A 20,694-nucleotide genomic window follows, 5' to 3' on the forward strand; every position below is an offset into this window, starting at 1 on the left:
CCAAAGTCATTGAAGGTGATAAACCCTTAGTGAGCATCTTGGACGAATGAAAGGTAAGTGGGATGAACTAGCCTTATATTGTCCTAAAATTCTCTTGAAATGTGCAGAAGATACAAGATATTCCAGTTAATTACTGGTTTGAAACCTGAGTACGAGTCCTTGAAGTCTAATCCTAATGAGTATTGATTTGCCTTCTTTTACTACAGTTTCTTCTCATATTCAGAATGAAGAAACTAGAAAAAATTGTTGCTGAATCTAAGTTTGTCCCTGATTCTAAGCCATATTTTGACTTGGCTTACATACATGCGTTTGTGATAGACAAGAAACGTGGTGACATAAAATATGTTATTGGTAGAGGTCAGGGTTTTTCTAAAGGTCAATGACAATCTGTTTGATGTAGTTATTGTAATAAACTGAAACTTGAGATACATGCTCGATTCTTCATCCCCATTTGAAGCCTCAACTCGATAAAGCCAATCGACAATGCTACGTAGCTCAAATTTTGTGGCTCAAAAGTGGCTCAAATGGCCAAAACGACGTCGTTTTGAGTACAGAACAACATAAATATGGCCAAAACGACGTCGTTTTGGCCATTTGAGCCACTTTTGAGCCACAAAATTTGAGCTACGAGACATTTTCCAAAGCCAATATTGTGACTGCAGGTACCTCTACTTCAATTGGACAACGCACTCGGCTTCTCCAACAAATGAATAAATCAGAAACTTCACCTTCTGAACCTATTTCCTCAAATCTTGCTTCCTGTTACTATGCTTCCTCTACTCAAGTTGCAGTTGATGTCTGTGCTTTCCTCTCTTCAGCTTCGAATCACCATACTTGGGTCATTGATTCTAGTGCTATAGATCATATGACCAATAATCCAGACTAATTATTGGATTTCACATCACATGTTAATTCAAAATTTATCTCTATTGCTGATGGTACTTCAATTCCTATTCTCGGTTATGGTAAAGTCAATTTCTTTCAAAGTCTTCCTAGTTCAGAAGCTCTTCATATACCCTCTTTTCCTATTAAACTTCTGTCAGTTGGAAAAACTACGAGTACATTAAATTACGAACATTTGTAAGCTTCACTATATCAAATTAATACATATAGGTTTATTACAGTCCAGAACACTAAAAAAATAAAATCAAATCGATTATCTTATTTTATGAATAAAGAACCACTCTGGAAATATTCAGGTAAAACAAATCAAGTACATTTGAGAAAGTCCTTGACAGCTTTTCTAAAATTAAAAAACAGCAACGGTCTCATCTCAAACAACATGAAGCTTGCTTTGATCCATCAGCTCCATCTTTTACGAGGCTTACCCTATTGACAGACAACTCAGCTTTGTACGAATCTGAATTCAAAACTTTTCGACTGACATTACTATAGATCTCCCTGATAACAATCTCAAAAGCTCCTCTAACGTTCGTGGAATCCAGGGCAGATGTCTCAATAAAGAACAATCCTTCGGCTTCTGCAAGGCTCTTGCCTTCTTCCACACTTACATCCCTGATGTTGTCCAAATCACATTTGTTCCCAACCAACATCCTTGCCACGGTTGTATCAGAATGAGCTGCATAATGTTCATCGTACTTTCAATTGTGAGAAATCCAAATCCAAATCATTTTGAAAGGATGATAAACAACAGAGAAAACAAGCACATGTTTTGCTTACATAAAATTGTAAAAAAAAAAAATGTACCTAAATATATTTGAAAATCTCCTTGGAAAATCCCCTGTATGGAGATCAGATAGTTCACCCTATATGGGGAAACTATGCAACATTTATTTCCTGCTCAATCAGTTGCTATTGATACCCAATTATAGTTAGTTCCACCTATATGCTGGCTAATATAATGCCAGAGGATCATAAGAAAGGCGCTTTATTAATACAAGAAGTACAAGAATACAACGGGGATATTTACGAACTCTAGTGAACATCACAATATCTTGCTGCATTTTCTAAACATTTGGATTGTTTGTGTTCTTAAATAGTATTTTGAGCCCTGATATGTTACTAATACTATTTGTAATGTGGGATAGAATTAGTTGTAGCTCTGGTGATTGAACTATCAATTAAAATTTAATTTCTCAACGACTTTTTTCTTTTGTCAATTGATTGGAAGTAAATTACAAATATCAAGAGAACTTGCCTCAATTTGGACATTCAACTATGAAAGAAATCCAACAAATAGCCATAAAAGATTCTTGGAAAATGGGCTAGCCTCGTTGGTTTAATATGTCAACAACTAGCAGCCCCTAATTCCTTAAGAGAAGACCGATGTTCATTCTCCATACCAGAGACTACACTTGTGTATGTGTAGTTATATAGTATAAAATAGATATTCTTATAGAAGAACCATGTCCGATTTGGCGTAATCAATTTATATCACAGCAGGGCAAGTGTGTACATCAAAAACAATAGAATATAAATTGCATAAATATAATACAAACAGAACAAAACAATTTATGTTGTTCAACCACAATGAGGCCATGCTAATAGACCAACAATCAATAAAGCTGTCCTTTATACATGAAGGTCAGAAGAAAACAATGAACTAACACATACAATATTAGAACCCACACAGCACAAAACCTGAAACATAGTCTTTTGACAAACTACCATTCACTTTGCTTGGTTCCCATTTTTTAAAAACAGTTTTCAGAAAATTCTACACTCTTATTTTCCGTGTTTTTTTGTTTTTACTGAATTTTTTTAATATTTTATACAAATTTTTTACTTTTTAGACACACCTAACATAAATACACCTAAAAAGTAAAAAAATTGTAAAAAAAATCTTTTAAAAATTCACTAAATACCAAAAATACAAAAAAAATACAAAAATTTAGTACATTTTTTGTATTTTTATGTATTTCTTAATTTTTTAAAATATTTTTTTCACAATTTTTTACTTTTTAGACACATCTAAGTAAGGTGCATCTAAAAAAGTAAAAAAAATGTTTAAAATTTTAAAAATATTCACTAAAAACAAAAAAACACGAAAATTAAAAAACTCAGTTTTCAAAAAACTTAATCCAGAAAACTCAAACCAAACACAATACCCAGAGTAAAATCGGAAAAGGAGCAAAGTAGACGCTTAATCTTAAAAAATATTTCTTGTTTAATGTGCGTATGATCAAATTCCTATAAGTAACTAATAAAATTATGCAAAAAAGACCAATGGCAAATTTGGGATTTCATATGGAGAACACCTTGGACAATGTTTAACTATGTTTAGGTTTAATTTTGAGTTACTTTTTAATTTTAAAGTAGTATGCTGATGCTAATCCGAATCGAACAATTCAGAATACTTGCCACATGATTCAGTTCACTACACCAAGTAATTTTAATGTATCTAGGGTAAATCAACAGAAGCAATAACCACAGAAAAATCATGCAATTTGTGACAAGTATGGCATACTTCGGTCCGATACACTAAATTGATTCAAATTTATTCAAAAGTAATATCTTGAAGGCACAAGCCAGAGATTTGAAAATTTGTGGCTATTTTGGTACTGTGGGCCATTTGTGTGAGTATTTGGATTACTCAAGTTATAAAAATGTAATGATTAGCCGCTTTTATGGAAATTGAAAAAGAAATACTCAATTTTTAAAATTTTTGAGTTTTCGGATCCCAATTTTTGTATTTAAATGGCATTTTTTATACATTATTGATTTATATTTGAAATATTGAAGTTGGTCTACTTTTGTTTTTTTTATAGAATTTGGCTTTTGTTTAAAAAAAAAAAAAAAAGGCCCAATTAGTACACATTAATGTGTGTTTGGAAGGGAAAAGAATGAATTCACACCAAACCTTTGGCATAATACACAAAGTGGTGGTCCCAAGACTTAAACCTATAACCTCAAGGTTATTAGGCCAAATCTAAACCATTGAACCAATTTTGTATGAAAGAAAAATGTTAGAATTGCAACTCGTGATGGTTGTAGTATCATATATGAATGCCAATTGTGCTAAATTATCTCACATTAGAATTTGTTAAACCCACTAAACCTAACCCACTACTACCTACCACACACACTCACCTCCTCACCTAACCTACCACTACCACCTCCACTTCATCCCCTACCACTTCACCTACTACCTTCTTCTCTTCTATATATTTGATCATTGTAAACATAACAAAAAAATCAATATACACAACAATCTTGTAATACAACATCAAAATACAACAATCAATAATACATAAATTGTTACATGGTATCAGAGCAAGGTTAAGAACTTAGTGATTCCGCTTCACCGGCGGGCGGCAGCCTCACCTTGGCCGTCCGCCGGACAAACCCAAATTTTCTAATTCTCTCTCCCCAACTCTAAAATCATTTTCTGTTCAAGGTCAGAAAATGGCTTCTCTTGTATCATCCCGTTTAATTCTACAACTTTTCTTTGTTGTCTCTCTCTTCCATATCTCTTTCGCAGCAAGAAAAACTCACTGAGTTGGTTCAAGATCAGACGAATCTCCTTCAATACCACCATGGTCCTCTTCTCTCTGGCAAAATCTCAATTAACCTCATTTGGTTCAATCCCACCCAACGAGCCATTATCTCCGATTTCGTCATTTCACTACTCGCTCGGAAAGTCGCTCACTGAGAAACAGATCAAACAGCTGGCATCCACGGCCGATGAAATCCACGCCGTCAACGTTGAGTTGACTGCCTCCGATGTCACCGTAGATGGGTTCTGTATGAGTCGGTGTGGGACTCACGGATCTTCCAAAACTAGCCAGATTAAGGGAAGGAATTACAAGTTTGCCTACATCTGGGTCGGCAACTCGGAGACTCAGTGCCCGGGTCAATGCGCTTGGCCATTCCACCAGCCTTGAAATCAAGCTTCTGAATCCCCTTCTCCATCAACTGGAACCTCCATCTCAGTTTGCAGAGAGAAAGACGAGACACGGCATGAGAAACCTTCTTCTTAACATGGGAGGTGGTATCGACCACGAGCTTGCGGATTTCACCCTCTCTCACTTCATAATCTATAAATATTTTCAATCGCCTCTGAAGAGCATCCCATGTTGTTGAAGGCCTGTACCAGTAGCAGGTGGCACCACCTTCTTCGTATAGCTCTCTTTTTTTTTGACACCATGTGCTTCCACTTTCTTTATTATATCTATATTATATATCTATATCTCTTTTCATGCACATGGCAGACACCACTCAATACACCCACCCATTACACACGGCATGTGAGCCACCGACTGGTACCTTTAATCAATACCCTCCTGTTTTTCCACTGCCAGTGTCCCCCTTTTGCACTCCACTTTCTTTCTTTCTTTTATTTTATTTATTTATTTTCACAACACTGTGGGCCAAGCACCCACGTGAATCCCTCTCTTTTTTCCCTCACTCTCTCGTTTTGATTTCACATCTCTTCTAATTCTTTCTTCTTTTTTATTTCTCTTTCTCTTTATTTTTCATCTTTTTTCCCTTGTTATTTCTTTGCACAAAAAAACAAAAAAAAAAAAAACAAAAAAAAAAAAAAAAAAAGGAAGAAGACGAACTGCACACCAACTTATTTTATTCAGGTCGAGGCTCACCCCGATCACCATTTTACACCACAAAAAAAAAAAACAAAAAAAACAAAAAAAACAAAAAAAAAAACAAAAAAAAAAAAAACAAAACCAAACCAACACAAATCGGCACAGTGGGATTTTTCTTCTCTACTCTGCCGCCGGTCTCTTCTTCTTGCCTCCGTCCTGGGCAGTCATTGACGGTGCTGCCTCCGTGTTTTCCACGCCGCCGAGCACGTTCACTCCCCCATACTCTTCCACTGCAGCATATGGCGGCCCTCCAAATCGGAACATCACGGTGGCCTTCCGCTTCAGTTCCTTATTTTCCGCCCTTAGCACGCTTATCTCTGCTCGCGCATCCTTATACATGCGTTGGAGCAGAGCCAGCTGGGAGTTTACTTGCTGCACCTCATTTGTCCTACTCTGCAGCCGGTTCGACAAATTTGTGACCGCCGTCATAGTTTCCACGCATGACTTCAGAGTATACTGATTAGCCTCAATATCAGTTTGCACCGCCATTTTTTGCTCCACCGACCGCATCGGAAAGTTCAATGGAGCAAAACCAGAGGTGTTTGGTTGAGGTTCACTGGCCACCGCACCAGTTATTTCTCTTGTGGGCTCGTTCAGTTCTGGAAAGAGCGTGAGCAGGTTCTGGGTAGCTGGACGGGAAGAAGAGGCCATGTTTTGGGTTGCTCAGTGTTTCAGCGCAGGGTTTACAGAGTGTTTCAGACTGCCAAAATTCAGAGGTTTCAAACTGGTTTGCACAGCCTCTGCCTCAGCCTCAGGTTCAGTCTTGGTTATATAGCCGAGGCAGCCACGCGCATCGCGCGCCTCTTGACGCCAGACAAACGGGCACGCCAGCCAAGGCACTCACGTGCCTCGCCATCATATCTGGCACACCTTTTGATGAATTGGGCACGCCTTTTGATGACACCCCTTTTGAGGGCACGCCTTTTGAGGGCTCGATATCTACATCCATGTATATTTTTTGGGCAGCCTATATACACACTCATACAGTGTCTTCTACACCGGTCAGCTTTATCAATCCCTTTGTTTCAACCACAAATAGGTTTCTATCTTCACACCTATTTGAGTTTGAGGGGGGGTTATACACAGTATCATGTATAAGTCGCTCATGGCGCACTGTGCACCACCACAACCTCTGCTACACCGGTCCGACATGACCCCGTAAACTGTCCTTCTACAACGGTCCGACATGACCCCATAAACTGTCTTCTACAACGGTCCGACATGACCCCGTAAACTGTCCTGCTACAACGGTCCGACATGACCCCGTAAACTGTCTTCTACATCGGTCTGACACGACCACACAGTGTCTGCTACATCGGTCCGACATGACCCCGTAAACTGTCTTCTACATCGGTCCGACATGACCTCGTAAACTGTCTTCTACACCGGTCCGACATGACCCCGTAAACTGTCCTTCTACAACGGTCCGACATGACCCCATAAACTGTCTTCTACAACGGTCCGACATGACCCCGTAAACTGTCCTGCTACAACGGTCCGACATGACCCCGTAAACTGTCTTCTACATCGGTCTGACACGACCACACAGTGTCTGCTACAACGGTCCGACATGACCCCGTAAACTGTCTGCTACAACGGTCTGACACGACCATACCGTGTCTCCTATCCTGTTTTATTTTATTTATCAGTTTATTTTTCTGTTTTGTAACTCTCTCCAAACTCAAGTTGGTTTGTGTCTAACCTCCTTGAGTTTGAGGGGGGCTGTTAAACCCACTAAACCTAACCCACTACTACCTACCACACACACTCACCTCCTCACCTAACCTACCACTACCACCTCCACTTCATCCCCTACCACTTCACCTACTACCTTCTTCTCTTCTATATATTTGATCATTGTAAACATAACAAAAAAATCAATATACACAACAATCTTGTAATACAACATCAAAATACAACAATCAATAATACATAAATTGTTACAGAATTTTAAATTTTAATTTTTTAAACTTTTTGTATCCACAGTGTCCAATGTCGTCAAAATGCTAATGGCCTTGCAAGGAATGTGACTTTGGGCTTCTTCAGTGAAGCCAAGCCAGAGTCTGACCTTCATCAGCCGAATGTGTGGCCAATGCAAGGCGTGTTTGCGGCTTGCCTTGCCCATGGGTTGTCGATGCATGGCTAATAAAGTTTTCTTGTTGAACGGCCGGGGTATAGGTCGCGCACTTAAGCGCCATTCATTTTCGGAGCTAGTTGATAGGCAAAAAACGAACTGAGGTGAAATAACCTCCTACAGCCTAAGCGCGAGGTGATGAGGCGAGGCAAGATGAGACAAGGCAAAGATATTTCTTAAAAAATAATTAGGCCTCGTTTGGCAAGAGGCTATTTTAGCCAATTAGTCAAAAAGTTACTAAATTAGCCAAAAAGCCAACAACTCATACCAAAAAGTCAAAAATTCTCTTTTCTCTCTACTTTTTGCACATCTTTTCGTAATTAGCCAAAAAGTCATCCCAAACATACAAGTTTTTTTTACTTACCTTTTTAGCCAAATAGCCAAAAAGTTACTAAATTAGCCTGTTCCCAAACGAGGCCTTAGTCTGGACAAGAACTTCAATATTTCCAAGAACCATATTAAAAGGGTTAATTACCCTGAGGTATTTGACAATCACAGTGGCCTCCCCTATGATTTCTGAATATACACTGACCTCTGTTGCCAGAATTTTCCAGTGATGTTAAGCAACAAAAATGGTAAACTTACTATTTTACCCTTATAAGAAATTCAGTTGTAATTACTCATTTATTATTGTCCCCCAACTTCAGGCCAAACAAAGAAAACCCACAATTGACAGTGGCCATGGCTGAATTTGTCTACATTGTGGGTAACTTCCTATACCAATGGGCGATGTTGGTGTGTATATATAATGGTGGTGGGTTATGTATATATATAGAGATGAAGACCCAAAATGTGTATATGATGGTGGGTACCGTATGTTCTCCGCGCGCGCGTGTCTCTCTCTCTCTCTCTCTCTCTCTCTCTCTCTATAACAGTAATTGAGACCCAACATTTGGTCACTTCTTATACTCCAACCACAACACAACCATAACCTCCTCCAGCTCCCAAACACACAAATTTTCAAAAACATCTCCACCAGCCTAGCAAGTATCAATGGTTCATTTCCTTTCCCATAAATTTTCCTATTAATTGATAAATTTCTCAAATAGTGACAACATGAACTTATATATATACACACACACATACGAATACACACAATACAGAAGTGGGTGGGTCTATTCATTAATTCTTCACAACCCATCCTTTCTACATTCCATGGACATGGCCACTGGAACATCGGCTGAAAGATGCAATCTCCGCACTATTCATGTTCACTTTTTGATTAATTCTAGGTTATTCTACTCAGATTTCATTACCTTTACCTGAAGTTGTGATCTCATACCTTGTTTCGGCTGGAATCTGATAATGGTGACATGAGTCATGACCTATGTAGCACGGACATGGATACAGAACATGACACGAATACGACAGGGACATGCGGACACGTAATTTTCCAAAAAATAAGGGACACAACACGCTGGGGACACATTTAATAGATATAATTTTTTTATTTATTATATGTCTAAAATAAAATTAAAATCATTAATTCTTATACAATCACAATAATAATAAAATTAATAAACATATTTTTTTTAAAAATTTAATAAAAAATTAGTTTTTTTAAATAAAAATAATTTATTTTATGAATTTTAAGTTTAACAAAAAATAAGTATAAAAAAAAGAAAAAAGAAAAAAAAAGAGAGGGAGAGAGAAACGTTGAATCAAGAAAAAGAGAAGAAAAATATATAAAAGAGAAACAATAGAGGAGAGAGAGAGTGAAGTCAAAAATACAGAGAGAAAGAAAGTCAGAAAAGGGAGAGACGAAAGGGAGGAGATGAAGAAAATGAAGAGAAGAAGAAGAAGAATAGACAAGATGGAGATCGAGAAGAGACACGAGTGAAGATGGAGATGGAGATAGAGAAGAGCAATGTGTACCTTAACGACGAGCGACGATGAGACACGAGTGACAATCGATGACGAGACACGAGTGACAACCAACGAGGAGCGACGACCAACGAGAAGAGACGACCGACGAAGAGCGACGACCAACGAGCAACCAGGTCCTCTCTTTCTCTCCCTTTCTCTTCTGTTCCCCCTTTCTATTCTGTGCTAATCGAATTAGGGCAGATATTGCTCTATTTTACTTATTTACAAATCGCCCCCAAAAAAGTTTCGTAAATTGTGAAATTACCCCCGAACGTGCCCCGAAAGTGTCTATAGCATGTCCAGAACGTGTCCGGATGTAAAAAAAATTTTAAAAAAAGGGGGACACTCTCTGCTGCGTGTCAGACACATGTGCACCGTGTGTCCGACACGTGTCCGACACTGGTACAGAGCCCTCAGAGAGGTGTCCGTGCTTCATAGGTCATGACCACTGGGGAGAGAGAGGTGTTTGGCCATGGGAATGGTAGAATACGGGATGTAGGTGTTTGGTTGTGAAAGAGTGTTGGTTACAAGATCTGCAAGGGTAATTTCGGCATTTAAATGTTAAAATATGATGACAATTTAACCGAGGGGAGGCTTGTGTATATTGTTAGCTAAAGCAACGGAGGTCAGTGTAATTTCATGAACAACAAGTGAGGTCCGTGTATTTGTCAAAAATATCAAGGGAAGTCTGTGTAATTAGCCCTTATTAAAAACATAAAAATCCAACATCCCAATTATCAAAATCCAACAAAAAGACAAACTTTATATGGTGATCTACCTACAGAGAACAGTTGCTGACCTGCCCAGATTCTCAAAAGATAATTTTGGATACACACGAGCACACACACAACCAAAAAAAAAAAAAAAAAAAAAAAAAAAAAAAAAAAAAAAAAAAGCCCCCACCTCATGGCAAGGCTTGAGGCAAGCTCTTTTCTTGCTTAAGCGCCACGCTTCTCCACTTCATGTCGCTTCAGCCCCTTTACCTTAGCTCACTTTTCACAGCACTGCTTTAACTTATACAGTATATGTATCCATGGATTATCATAAATCGTGCATAATCAATAATGTAATCTCCATAATCAATAATGTAATCTACATTCATAGATCATGCTGAGGCTTGGACCCAAATCTCTTACTATGGAGATAAGTGTCTTACCTGTTACACCATATATTCATCATTCAATTCATTGATTTATGTCTAGACTTCTCATATTTATAATATTTCTTTAATATCTAATTGTTTAAATATTATTATATATTTATTTTATAAATTATAACTCAATATTTATTGATTCAGCATTCAATGTTCAATCTAACAAATATAGTTGCTTCATATATTTATTTGTAAATTATCAAGTTTTAGCAACCAAGTGTAGTCATCGGGTAATTTTCTAATGTACTAGACATTGACTTAATTTATTGGGTCGTCACATGGTACCAGAAACATTTGATGGCAGAGAGGAACATGCTTTTGCAGTGGGATAGCTATTGTGGTGACATTTTCTAGAACATTATTTCGTCCCTCCTTTTCTATCTTTCTTTTTTTGTTGATTGTATTGGTATACAATGTTGTACTCCTTAGAAGAATATCCTGACAATTATGGGCAGTTCACTCAAATGTGTGTAGATCGTTTTTTGACGTGGCAAATAGAACTGTGGGAAGAGAGCCGGCGGTCAGCTCTGGTGAAGTTTGTTCCAGTGTACAAGGAAGAGAGGGCGTTAATATCAAAACTAAGGTGTCTGAATAGAAGGGTTAGCAGAGGTAAGAGAATCTACAAAAATTTACAGTATAAAAGATTTGGAGTGTTCTATTAAAAATGAAAGGAGTAGTAAGCAACCAATATCGAACTCCCCTTGCGTACCAGAGATTAAGGACATCAGTGGCCAGTAGATATAAGTATAGTCACCGTGGTCGTGCACCTTTTAAGGGGGATTACATTCACAGACAGTATGTTCAGAATATTCCCCGATATATTAAGAAGACTAAGAGGGGAATAAGGAAGTTGCAACTGTACGATGAACAATTAAGGGATGTTAAATTTGATAATAAAGGTGTGGCGAGATTGCTAAATGATATTGAGTTGGGTAATAAAAGGTGTGACCGTCAATCAGACAATATCGTGGTTAAGGGTATAAAATTAATTGAAAATATTCAATTAGGACAAGAGGCTAAAGAGGAAGATGTGATCCACTACATATTATTTTTTGTCATAAGTGATAATAGTCCGTCAGATTCCGTCCCCACACCTGACAAGATATTTATTGAGTTGGTGAGGGTAATCTTGAGACTTGGATTGTTGATCCTAGCCAGTCCAACAGGTTTCGGATGCTAAAGAAAATAAGATTTAAGCTCGTTGGTGGTAAGGACAAGGAGTACATTCATTACGGAATATAAGTTGTGGACCGATTCTTCCCAGTTGATGTTTGGACAGACTACAAAGATACGCTATTAGGAAATGTTGGAACTATTCAGAAGGGTGTTATATATTTAGTGGCTGCTACTGTTAGTGAAAAAGAATGCAAAATTACATTAAAGAATCAAATGTACTTTAAAACTGTTTAGAATTATAAATTTATCTATTTTTATTTGTAATGTTCAGATGAATGGTGGTGGACGATATAAAAACTGGTGTTGTTGAAGGTGTTTCAGCAAGTGATTTCACTTGTATTGAACTTGCGTTTATTTTCTTAGTTCAGGTTGAGATACAAACAAAAGAGTATTAAGGTTGATAAAATATTGGTAAAATATTCCTCCCTTTGCGCACCCAACGCCAGTGAGTTGGTCAGAGTAAATGTGTATGATAGGAGGTTAGATGGTAATGACAGTTTGCAGGCGTACTTTATTTTCCCCGTGGACTACCAGTGCGAATTAGTTTATTATGGGAATAGTTATTGTTCTATTAACGACAAACAAGTGCCATGAATGGTGAAGTATCAAATTGAAAATTCGAACATTAAAAGGGGTATTACTTATTGCAAAATGAAGGGGTATTTGAAGTATTCTACGAGTAAAATATCAGAAGATTCGCAGATAAGGGCTCCATCTATTGCTGTGTTATCTAAAAAGTATACTAATGATAATGTTGATGTTTAGCATTGTGCTCCAACCGAAGCTACTCCGATTTTGACACGGACTATGTCTATGAGTTTATTGAAAAGGCGAAGAGATTTTTTGTTAGGAGATTTCTTGTTAGGAGATTTCGGGAAAAGTGATTCAGTTATTCATGAATACAGAGGTCATCTAAGTTTGTATGAGCTTGATGTACGCAGAGGTGGTGATGGTGCTAGTGATGTTGATCCTGGTCCGTCGATTTCGGAGGTTGGTGCTGCTAGAAAAGACGAAGTTGATCGGAGAGAATCAGTTGTTATGCATCCCGCAGAATTTTCTAATATTTTACGAAATGTAATAATTAGTGTAAAAAATAGTGATGAGTTTAAAAAAATGGGAGACACAACACGTTGGGACACGTTCAATGTATATAATTTTTTTATTTATTATATGTAAAATTAAAACATATATATTATTATTATTTTTTATTTACTTTAATATCAAATATCATTCCCAAATTATTGTTTTTTTTCTACAAATAAAAATAATTTATTCTATATCTTAATGTTTAGCAAACAAGAATATTAAAAAAAATAGAAAAAAGTAAAAGAGGGGGGAAAAAAAAGTTTTTTATTACTAAAAACAAAAAAGGTAGGAAAAAAAAAAGAAGAAATAATAAAGAATAAAAGAGGGAGAGAGATGGCAACACGAATAGGAAAGAGAGTCGAACAAAAAAGGAGACAGAGTGTCGAACAAGAGAAACGAATAGAGAGAGAGAGAGAGAGACGAAAGAAACGAAGAATAGAGAGCACCGAATAGAGGGAGAGAAAGAGTCTCAGAAGATGAAAACAGAGAGCACCGACCAAAGGGAGAAAGAGAGTCGAACACACACAGATTGGACGAACATACCTCGATCTAGCCTCGATCTAGGGCTTCAACAAGTTTCTCTCTCTGCCTTCAATGGGTTAGTGTTTCTCTCTCTGTCTCCTAGGTTAGGATTTCTCTCAGTTCTCAACGTGTCCATAACGTGTCCAAGAGTGTCCGGCTACAAAAAATTAAAAAAACAAAGGGGACACATGTCCATCGCGTGTCCGACGTATATCCATGTCTGACACCCATACGTTACCTTCAGAGATGTGTCCGTGCTTCATAGACTAGTACCGTACAAGTACGTCGATGCGGGAAAATTTAAAAAAGTGAGGTACAGGTATGACTAGGTACATTCGTAACAAAATATTTATTTTTAATTTGTAGCTATGAAGCATGGACACCGACACCGACACGGGACACGAGACACGAGACACAGTGGAGGACACGGCGAATTTTTTTTTTTATATATACTTTTATGTGTTATATAGATTCATATTACATTCATCCTAAATCAAAATTAACAAACACTAACATAGTAACATTAATTCAATAAATATAACCACTACATTTACACAAATTAATAGATCATCCATTCACAAAAAAATCATAATAAACGATAACAAGAACTAAGACGAGAAGGGAAAAACATTCAATATCCAACAATATTCTTCACAAAAGCACTAAATAAGAGAGGCAAAAGAAGAAAAAAAAAAACAAAAAAAAAAGTGAGCCCCGCCATGTCCCGATATGGACACATGTGTCCCCGTCATGTCCCTTACAAAAAAATCAGCCCGTACGTGTTCCCGGCGTGTCCCCAGCGTGTCCACGTGTCGGACACCGCCACGGCACTAATTTTGGAGTGTCCATGCTTTATAAATTTGTAGTAATGCAATAACTAGTTAAATGGTTTAGTTTGTTAAGATACAACCTACAATTCACATTTAATACCAAAACTAATGTATAAACAAAATTAAATGTCATCATATTAAATAACTTACAAAAATAAACTTAATTTTAAAACCATGATATACATGAAAAAAAAAAAAATTCAAATCAAATAAAACAAAGTTCATCCTTTCATTGAAAAAAAATACTATACCCACTTAGGTATGGCTTGGGTATATACCAGTATCTCTGGGGTACAACAAAAATTAAGAAAAAAAAATTACATGTGTTAACATATGCAGAAATACCATGAAAAGTACCAATGTTTGGTATGGATATGATATATTTGTCGAAGACCAATGTTTCATAGCTTATTATTAACAATACATATCATATGATTCAATAAGTTTATAGACAAATAGATACATATCATTAATACATATATTAAGTTAAATGTATTGTATGATACATATATAATACATGATGCAATATACAATACAAGAAACACGAAGCCATACAAACGATACATGAATACTACATTTCTTTAGCAGTTTGGAAAAAAAAAATAATAATAATAACTTATTTTATGTAAATTAATATTGTCAAAATTTTTCAATAATATCTTATTAAAATATAATATTTTTTAGATGAGAAGGGATTTTTTTTTCTTTTATTTTTGTCTACTTTTTTGACAAATATCTACTTGGATGGTATTAAGTATCTTATGCCATTGATTTTTGCCTATGTACATCGGTTAAAGTATTAAACTTTCTACTACAGACAAGCAATTTGATAACAAAAGTTGTAAAGTAAATATTAAAACTTAGATGGTGAGTAAAGACGATATGAGAACATAATACACAATTATATTAAGAATGAGAAAATTTTGAAGGTAATAACATAGTCAAGTGTTTATATATTTTGTCATAAATATTTTAACTATGCTCTGCTTTTTATATACATTAAGTATTGATGCATGCATATCTTTAATTTAAGTAGCCATACTTTTTTAATTTTAATGATTATATATTGTTTAGTGTTTTGTTTTCTCAAGATTTTTTTTACATTTATATTGATTTTTCTACCTACATTTAAATATGTATAAAAAATCTTACAATACATAATTTAGAAGCAAAGAAAAACAATACATGATAGGTATCTCAATTTGACAACTATGATGAAAACAATTTTTGCTTTCAAGCTGTTACATAATTGAGAGCAATATTGGCAAATGGGTTGCAAGGACATTATGAACTTTGATAGGTTCTCTCTAAAGTAATGGTTAGAGAAGTAAATACTGTCCGCAGAAAGTCTAGGATATGTAGGAAATCAATCATATTGTTTCAAGTTACAAAATTACAAACATCCACACAAAAACAAAAAAAAAAAATAAGGTGACCTAATGCTCAAGACTCCCTCTAAAGCAAGGTTTGGAGAAAGCAATATGTACAAAACATCAAAAATAAAATAAAACAAAACAAATATCCCACCCTCCAAGGAGATGGGTAACCCGGACTGGAAGATGTCGGATGTGGACGCATTACTTGGAGTTGCTTGGAAGAAAAGAGAAGGTGAACTGATCACTAAATAGATACAAACAGGTGCAAATTCTGACATCACCACAGCCCACTTGGTTCCCTGGCTCCTTGCTTGCCGAGCGGCATACCCAAATAAAAAAGAAGAAAAGGCAAGCCCATTTTCTATACTAATAACCATATTTATCATTTACTAGTGATCCATATAATATAACTCACTAAAAAATGAGAACAGGTTTTGAATGAAGCAAAATTTGGGTTCAAAAAGTAGCGACTGAAAATCATCTCCCCCTCCAAAAGTACTTTTAGCCCGACAAACTTTCAAGAAAAGGTGAAAGAATAGCAATCATACCAGCATACTTTTTTGGATTTTCATTTTACCCTTGCGATTGGGGCCAGCCATATTTGCTCTATTGCAAAAGCAAAAGTGGCTTTTGCCACAGCAACACTAAACAGTTCTTTGGCATCCATGCCAGATCTACTTACCCAAAACATCTTAAAACTATCTTATATCAACCAAATAAACAAGAAATCCAAGCACAAAGATAAATTGCTACGAACTCATCAAAAATATCCAAAAATAGTGCCCAAATTTGAACGTACAGCGTAGATTTAAACTTGATGTGATGTAAATGAGCCCGATAAAACTTATTCATATATTTTAAATTAGGAGTACTTTTATGACGAATATGTCAATACATTTTAAAAAAACTCCAACCATACCATTACAAAACAACTAAAGAAGAGGACAAGCATTAAGGGAAAAAATTCAAATTAAGAATACCAATCCTATCAAATCATAGACAATACTTAAACATCATTCCATGCTTGGCTTCTCACTCAAGTTATGAATCACTACATCTTAACTAATTAAAAATTTTGAATTTTGGGTTTGATGATTCAACCCAAATCAAACATAAAAATTAAAAAACCCAAATTCCATTTCCAATTCTTTCCTTTTCCCCACATTTCATTTCCTCATCAATCAAAAACAAAAACAAAAACAAAAAGTAAGAAAGAGTTGGATTTATGTAAAAAGCAGGACTTACTTTTGAGCTCATCAAGCCAGCGGCCGACACTGTCGAAGGTGGTGCGGCGGGTGATGTCGTACACGATGAGGGCGCCGACAGCGCCGCGGTAGTAGGCGGAGGTGACGGCACGGAAGCGTTCTTGGCCGGCGGTGTCCCAAATCTGGGCCTTGACTTCCTTGCCGTCGATGTCCATGCTCTGAGTCTGGAACTCCACTCCGATCGTGGCCTTGGAGTGCATGTTGAACTCGTTTCGAGCGTACCTTGACAAGAGATTGGACTTGCCCACTGCTGAGTCTCCGATTATGACTACTTTGAAGAGGTACTCTTCTCCTTCGTCATCTGAGGAATCCATTGACAGAAACAGAGAAAAAGAGGAAGTGTGTTTGATTTCAGTTCTAGATTTGGGTACGAACGACTGAGGAGGGAGAGAGAGAGAGGGAGTAAGTAAAGAAGGAAGGGAAAATGGCTGGCAAAGAGACAGAGTGCGTTAATAGTGGACCCGTGAGGTATGGTCACGCACTCTCGCGCTGTGTTTGACGAGAAGTTGTTTAGTGGTGTTGAGGCAATACGTTTGCCATACAATTAAAAAATAAAAATGTTAGACAGCCTAAAATTTGTGGGATCCATATGAGATCTATATTGTAGAGGTTTCGATGTGAGATATTTGGTAAAAATTTTAATAGAAATTTTGAGATCTCTTGCATTACTCATTAAAAAATGTTATTTGGTCAAATACCAATAAATTTTAAATAATAATCTTACTAACTATTTTGTCTTTTTTTTTTTTCTTTATAAATCCAAAGATCTCATTCTAGTATGAATTATATAAAAGGCCAAGTATAAATGTGTGTGTTATGTATTGAGGGATAAATGTGGATTTTTTCATAATGTTGAAATTACTAAACATAACATTTTAAAAAAAACTCCGTAGTATATTTTTCTCAAATATAATACTCCAATATAATACTAAAAATATATAACACTTTAACGTAACATGCTAAAAAAATTCTTTAGTGCATTTTTCTCAAACGTAGCACTCCAATCAATGTAACATACAAAAATTTCTTAGTGTATTTTTTACAAATGTAACACTCAAAAAACATAATACTCTAATATAACATACTAAATATTTTATTAGTGTACTTTTCTGAAACATAATAGCGTAACATTTCAAAAAAGTTCCTTAGTGTATTTTTCCCAAATATAATACTCTAATCAATATAGCACACAAAAGTTATTACAGTACTTTTCTTAAACGTAACAACGTAACATTTCAAAAAAAATTCTTAGTAAATTTTTTTCAAGCGTAACACTCCAATCAATATCACACACAAAAACTCCTTAGTGTAGTTTTTCTAGCATAATACTCTAATGTAACACTTCAATGTAATACCAGAAAACTACACTAATATAAATGTAGATTTTCACGTCCGACAACCAACACTTCAGTCACCAATCTCCCAAAAAAAAAAAAAATATTTCACACCACACTATTCCATTATCATCCCAAAAAAGAATCAAAAAATTGAAAAAATGATCACAAAAGGGCATTCACTTAAATTCAAACGGCACCAAATCAAATAAATATAACTTTTCAAAATAAAAATGACTAAATAATTTAAAAGAAAACTCTTAGGACTAAATGGATCAACATTCTCCTATATGAGATTTATGGATAAATTTCCCCTTTTTGCATGTAGGTTAAAAATCAACTTATTGGTTTTTTGAGTTTTGTTTTTTTCTTTTGTCGCATCATCTCTTTATTTTTTTATACGTTTTTTCAAAAAAAAAAAAAATTTAAAAACTAACTTTTAACATACTTCCTAAAATAGGCCAAATTGAATTATAGTTATAGTCCATCTTATTCATTTTAGTCATGTAATTCTAATTGTGTCAGCCTTCGTTTTGAATAAGGCCAAGTTTGGCATGTCCAGGAAAAGTTAAAAAGTCAAAAAATTACTCAAAAAGTTAAAAAGTTAACACTATTCACCAAAACTCAACAATTACAGGTGCACAACTCCCAATTCTAATCTTCTCCTACAAACCAATTTTTACAATTTTTTATTACACATTTTTCCATAAAAAGTCAAAAAGTTAACCCAAAAAGACAAAAAGTTAACCCAAACATATTTTCTTCATCAATTTTTTAGTTCAAAAAGACAAAAAGTACATTTATTTAGGACACCCCAAACAACCCCTAAGTTTTTTTAGTTTTATTTTTTGGCTATTGGATTATTAACTTAGTTAAAAATAAAAATAAAAAAAATTGTGTTTTTTATTATTTTTAGTTTTTTTTAGTTGATTTCATAATTGTGAGAGCAAAAAATGAAATGATTGTTGTTTAAATATAATATTTTATCTTATTTGCTATTTTAGCCAATAAGTTGCATCGCAAAGGAGGGCTTAGTTCCAAATCAATTTAGTCCTTCAAGGAAATATAGAAATAAATTATAAACCCAGAAGTTCTATTAATTACTATAAGACCCTATTTTCTTATTAGCATAATTATATAATCTCTACAAAATATAAATGTTTTGTAAAATTACGTGTGTTTAGAATTAGTATCAAAGTCTATTTTTTCAGTTTTGTCAATATAAATATATGAGCATTCGATATACTGGAAAAAAAAAATCAAATAATTTAAATAATAGTATTTCACTACAAATAATAATTGCATAAAATAATACAATAATCAGGTTATTAAAAGAACTTAAGAAAAATCTTAACAAAATCAATTAGAAATTATATATGAAATTCAACATCTACTATTAGATAAATGTAAGTAATTAGCTATTGTAGAAAATAAGTAAGAAAACACCACAAATAATTATATTTGTCCTTACAACTTACAGGTGGAACTCTCCAAATGAACCTTTTGAATTAATGTCACCAGAGAAACGCAAAATAAATATTGTGTGATAAAATATAAAATAAAATAAAAAGATATTTTCTTAATATAACAAAACTTGAAAGAGGCAAGAATATAATAACTAAAATCTTAGGGTCAATAGCAAAAAAGATCAAACTGGAACTAGATAGGAAGTGTAAGGACCAAAATTGACAAAAATCAACGTACAAGGACTAAATTGAAACTTTGAGGAAATTAGGAGGATCATTGATGCAATTATCCCTATTATTTATTATTTATTTTGTTAATATTTTAGCTTTTAGTATTTTTTTTTCAAAAAATTATGTTAGAATTTTTGTTATTTTTTAACGCTGTCTTGTGTAAAAAAAAAATAAAAAATAAAAAATAAAAAAAAAAATTAGTAAGTTAAAAACTTTAATGGAGTAAAATCTAAAAACGTAAAGTTTTTTAAAAAAATTTACAAATAAAAGTCTACTAAAAAAATTAATAAAAAACCAGCTCCAAATACCCATTAAATTATGAAAAAAATTTAAAATAATTTTAAAATTTGTTAGTAGTATATTTAAATGTGTAAAAAATATATATATAATTATTTCAGGATATGTTTAAATTGTATTAATATTAAGAATATATTGTCATTTTTTTATTCTTAAAGGCCATCTTTAGGATTAGGACTAAGAAAAAAAAAATTAAAAATCATAAACCAATCCAATTCTGATCAAATTGCACGATTTGATTTGATTTTCTCAATACATTGTTCGATCTTAGTTCTGAAAATAGGTGAACCGTATTTCATGGTTCAATATGTGATTTTATAGTTATAGTTTTGGTTTAGAATTGAATCGGACCATTTAGATATGCAAATATATAGATATATATTATATAATTTGTTAT

General features: G+C 34.7%; 1 protein-coding gene across 1 annotated transcript; it reads right to left on the minus strand.

Annotated features, from left to right (window-relative positions):
- Window positions 1-1,063: 1,063 nt before the first annotated feature.
- On the minus strand, window positions 1,064-17,535 carry LOC114292610 (ras-related protein RABA5c). The gene is made up of 2 exons (XM_028236602.2): window positions 16,950-17,535; window positions 1,064-1,579 (listed from the first exon to the last, which is right to left on the minus strand). Exons 1-2 carry the CDS (start codon window positions 17,281-17,283, stop codon window positions 1,269-1,271), a joined length of 645 nt encoding a protein of 214 aa, XP_028092403.1. The 5' UTR covers window positions 17,284-17,535; the 3' UTR covers window positions 1,064-1,268.
- Window positions 17,536-20,694: the final 3,159 nt, after the last annotated feature.

This window comes from Camellia sinensis, chromosome 7 (genome assembly GCF_055761805.1).
Source record: "Camellia sinensis isolate YWXY chromosome 7, ASM5576180v1, whole genome shotgun sequence".
NCBI lineage: Eukaryota > Viridiplantae > Streptophyta > Magnoliopsida > Ericales > Theaceae > Camellia > Camellia sinensis.

Bases quoted from the DNA above. Each gene is read 5' to 3' on its own strand.
- LOC114292610 (XM_028236602.2), bottom strand. From the start codon at position 17,283: ATGGATTCCTCAGATGACGAAGGAGAAGAGTACCTCTTCAAAGTAGTC. The intron at 1,580-16,949 runs GTAAGTCCTGCT...AACATTATGCAG, and splicing joins CTGGCTTGATGAGCTCAAAA to CTCATTCTGATACAACCGTG.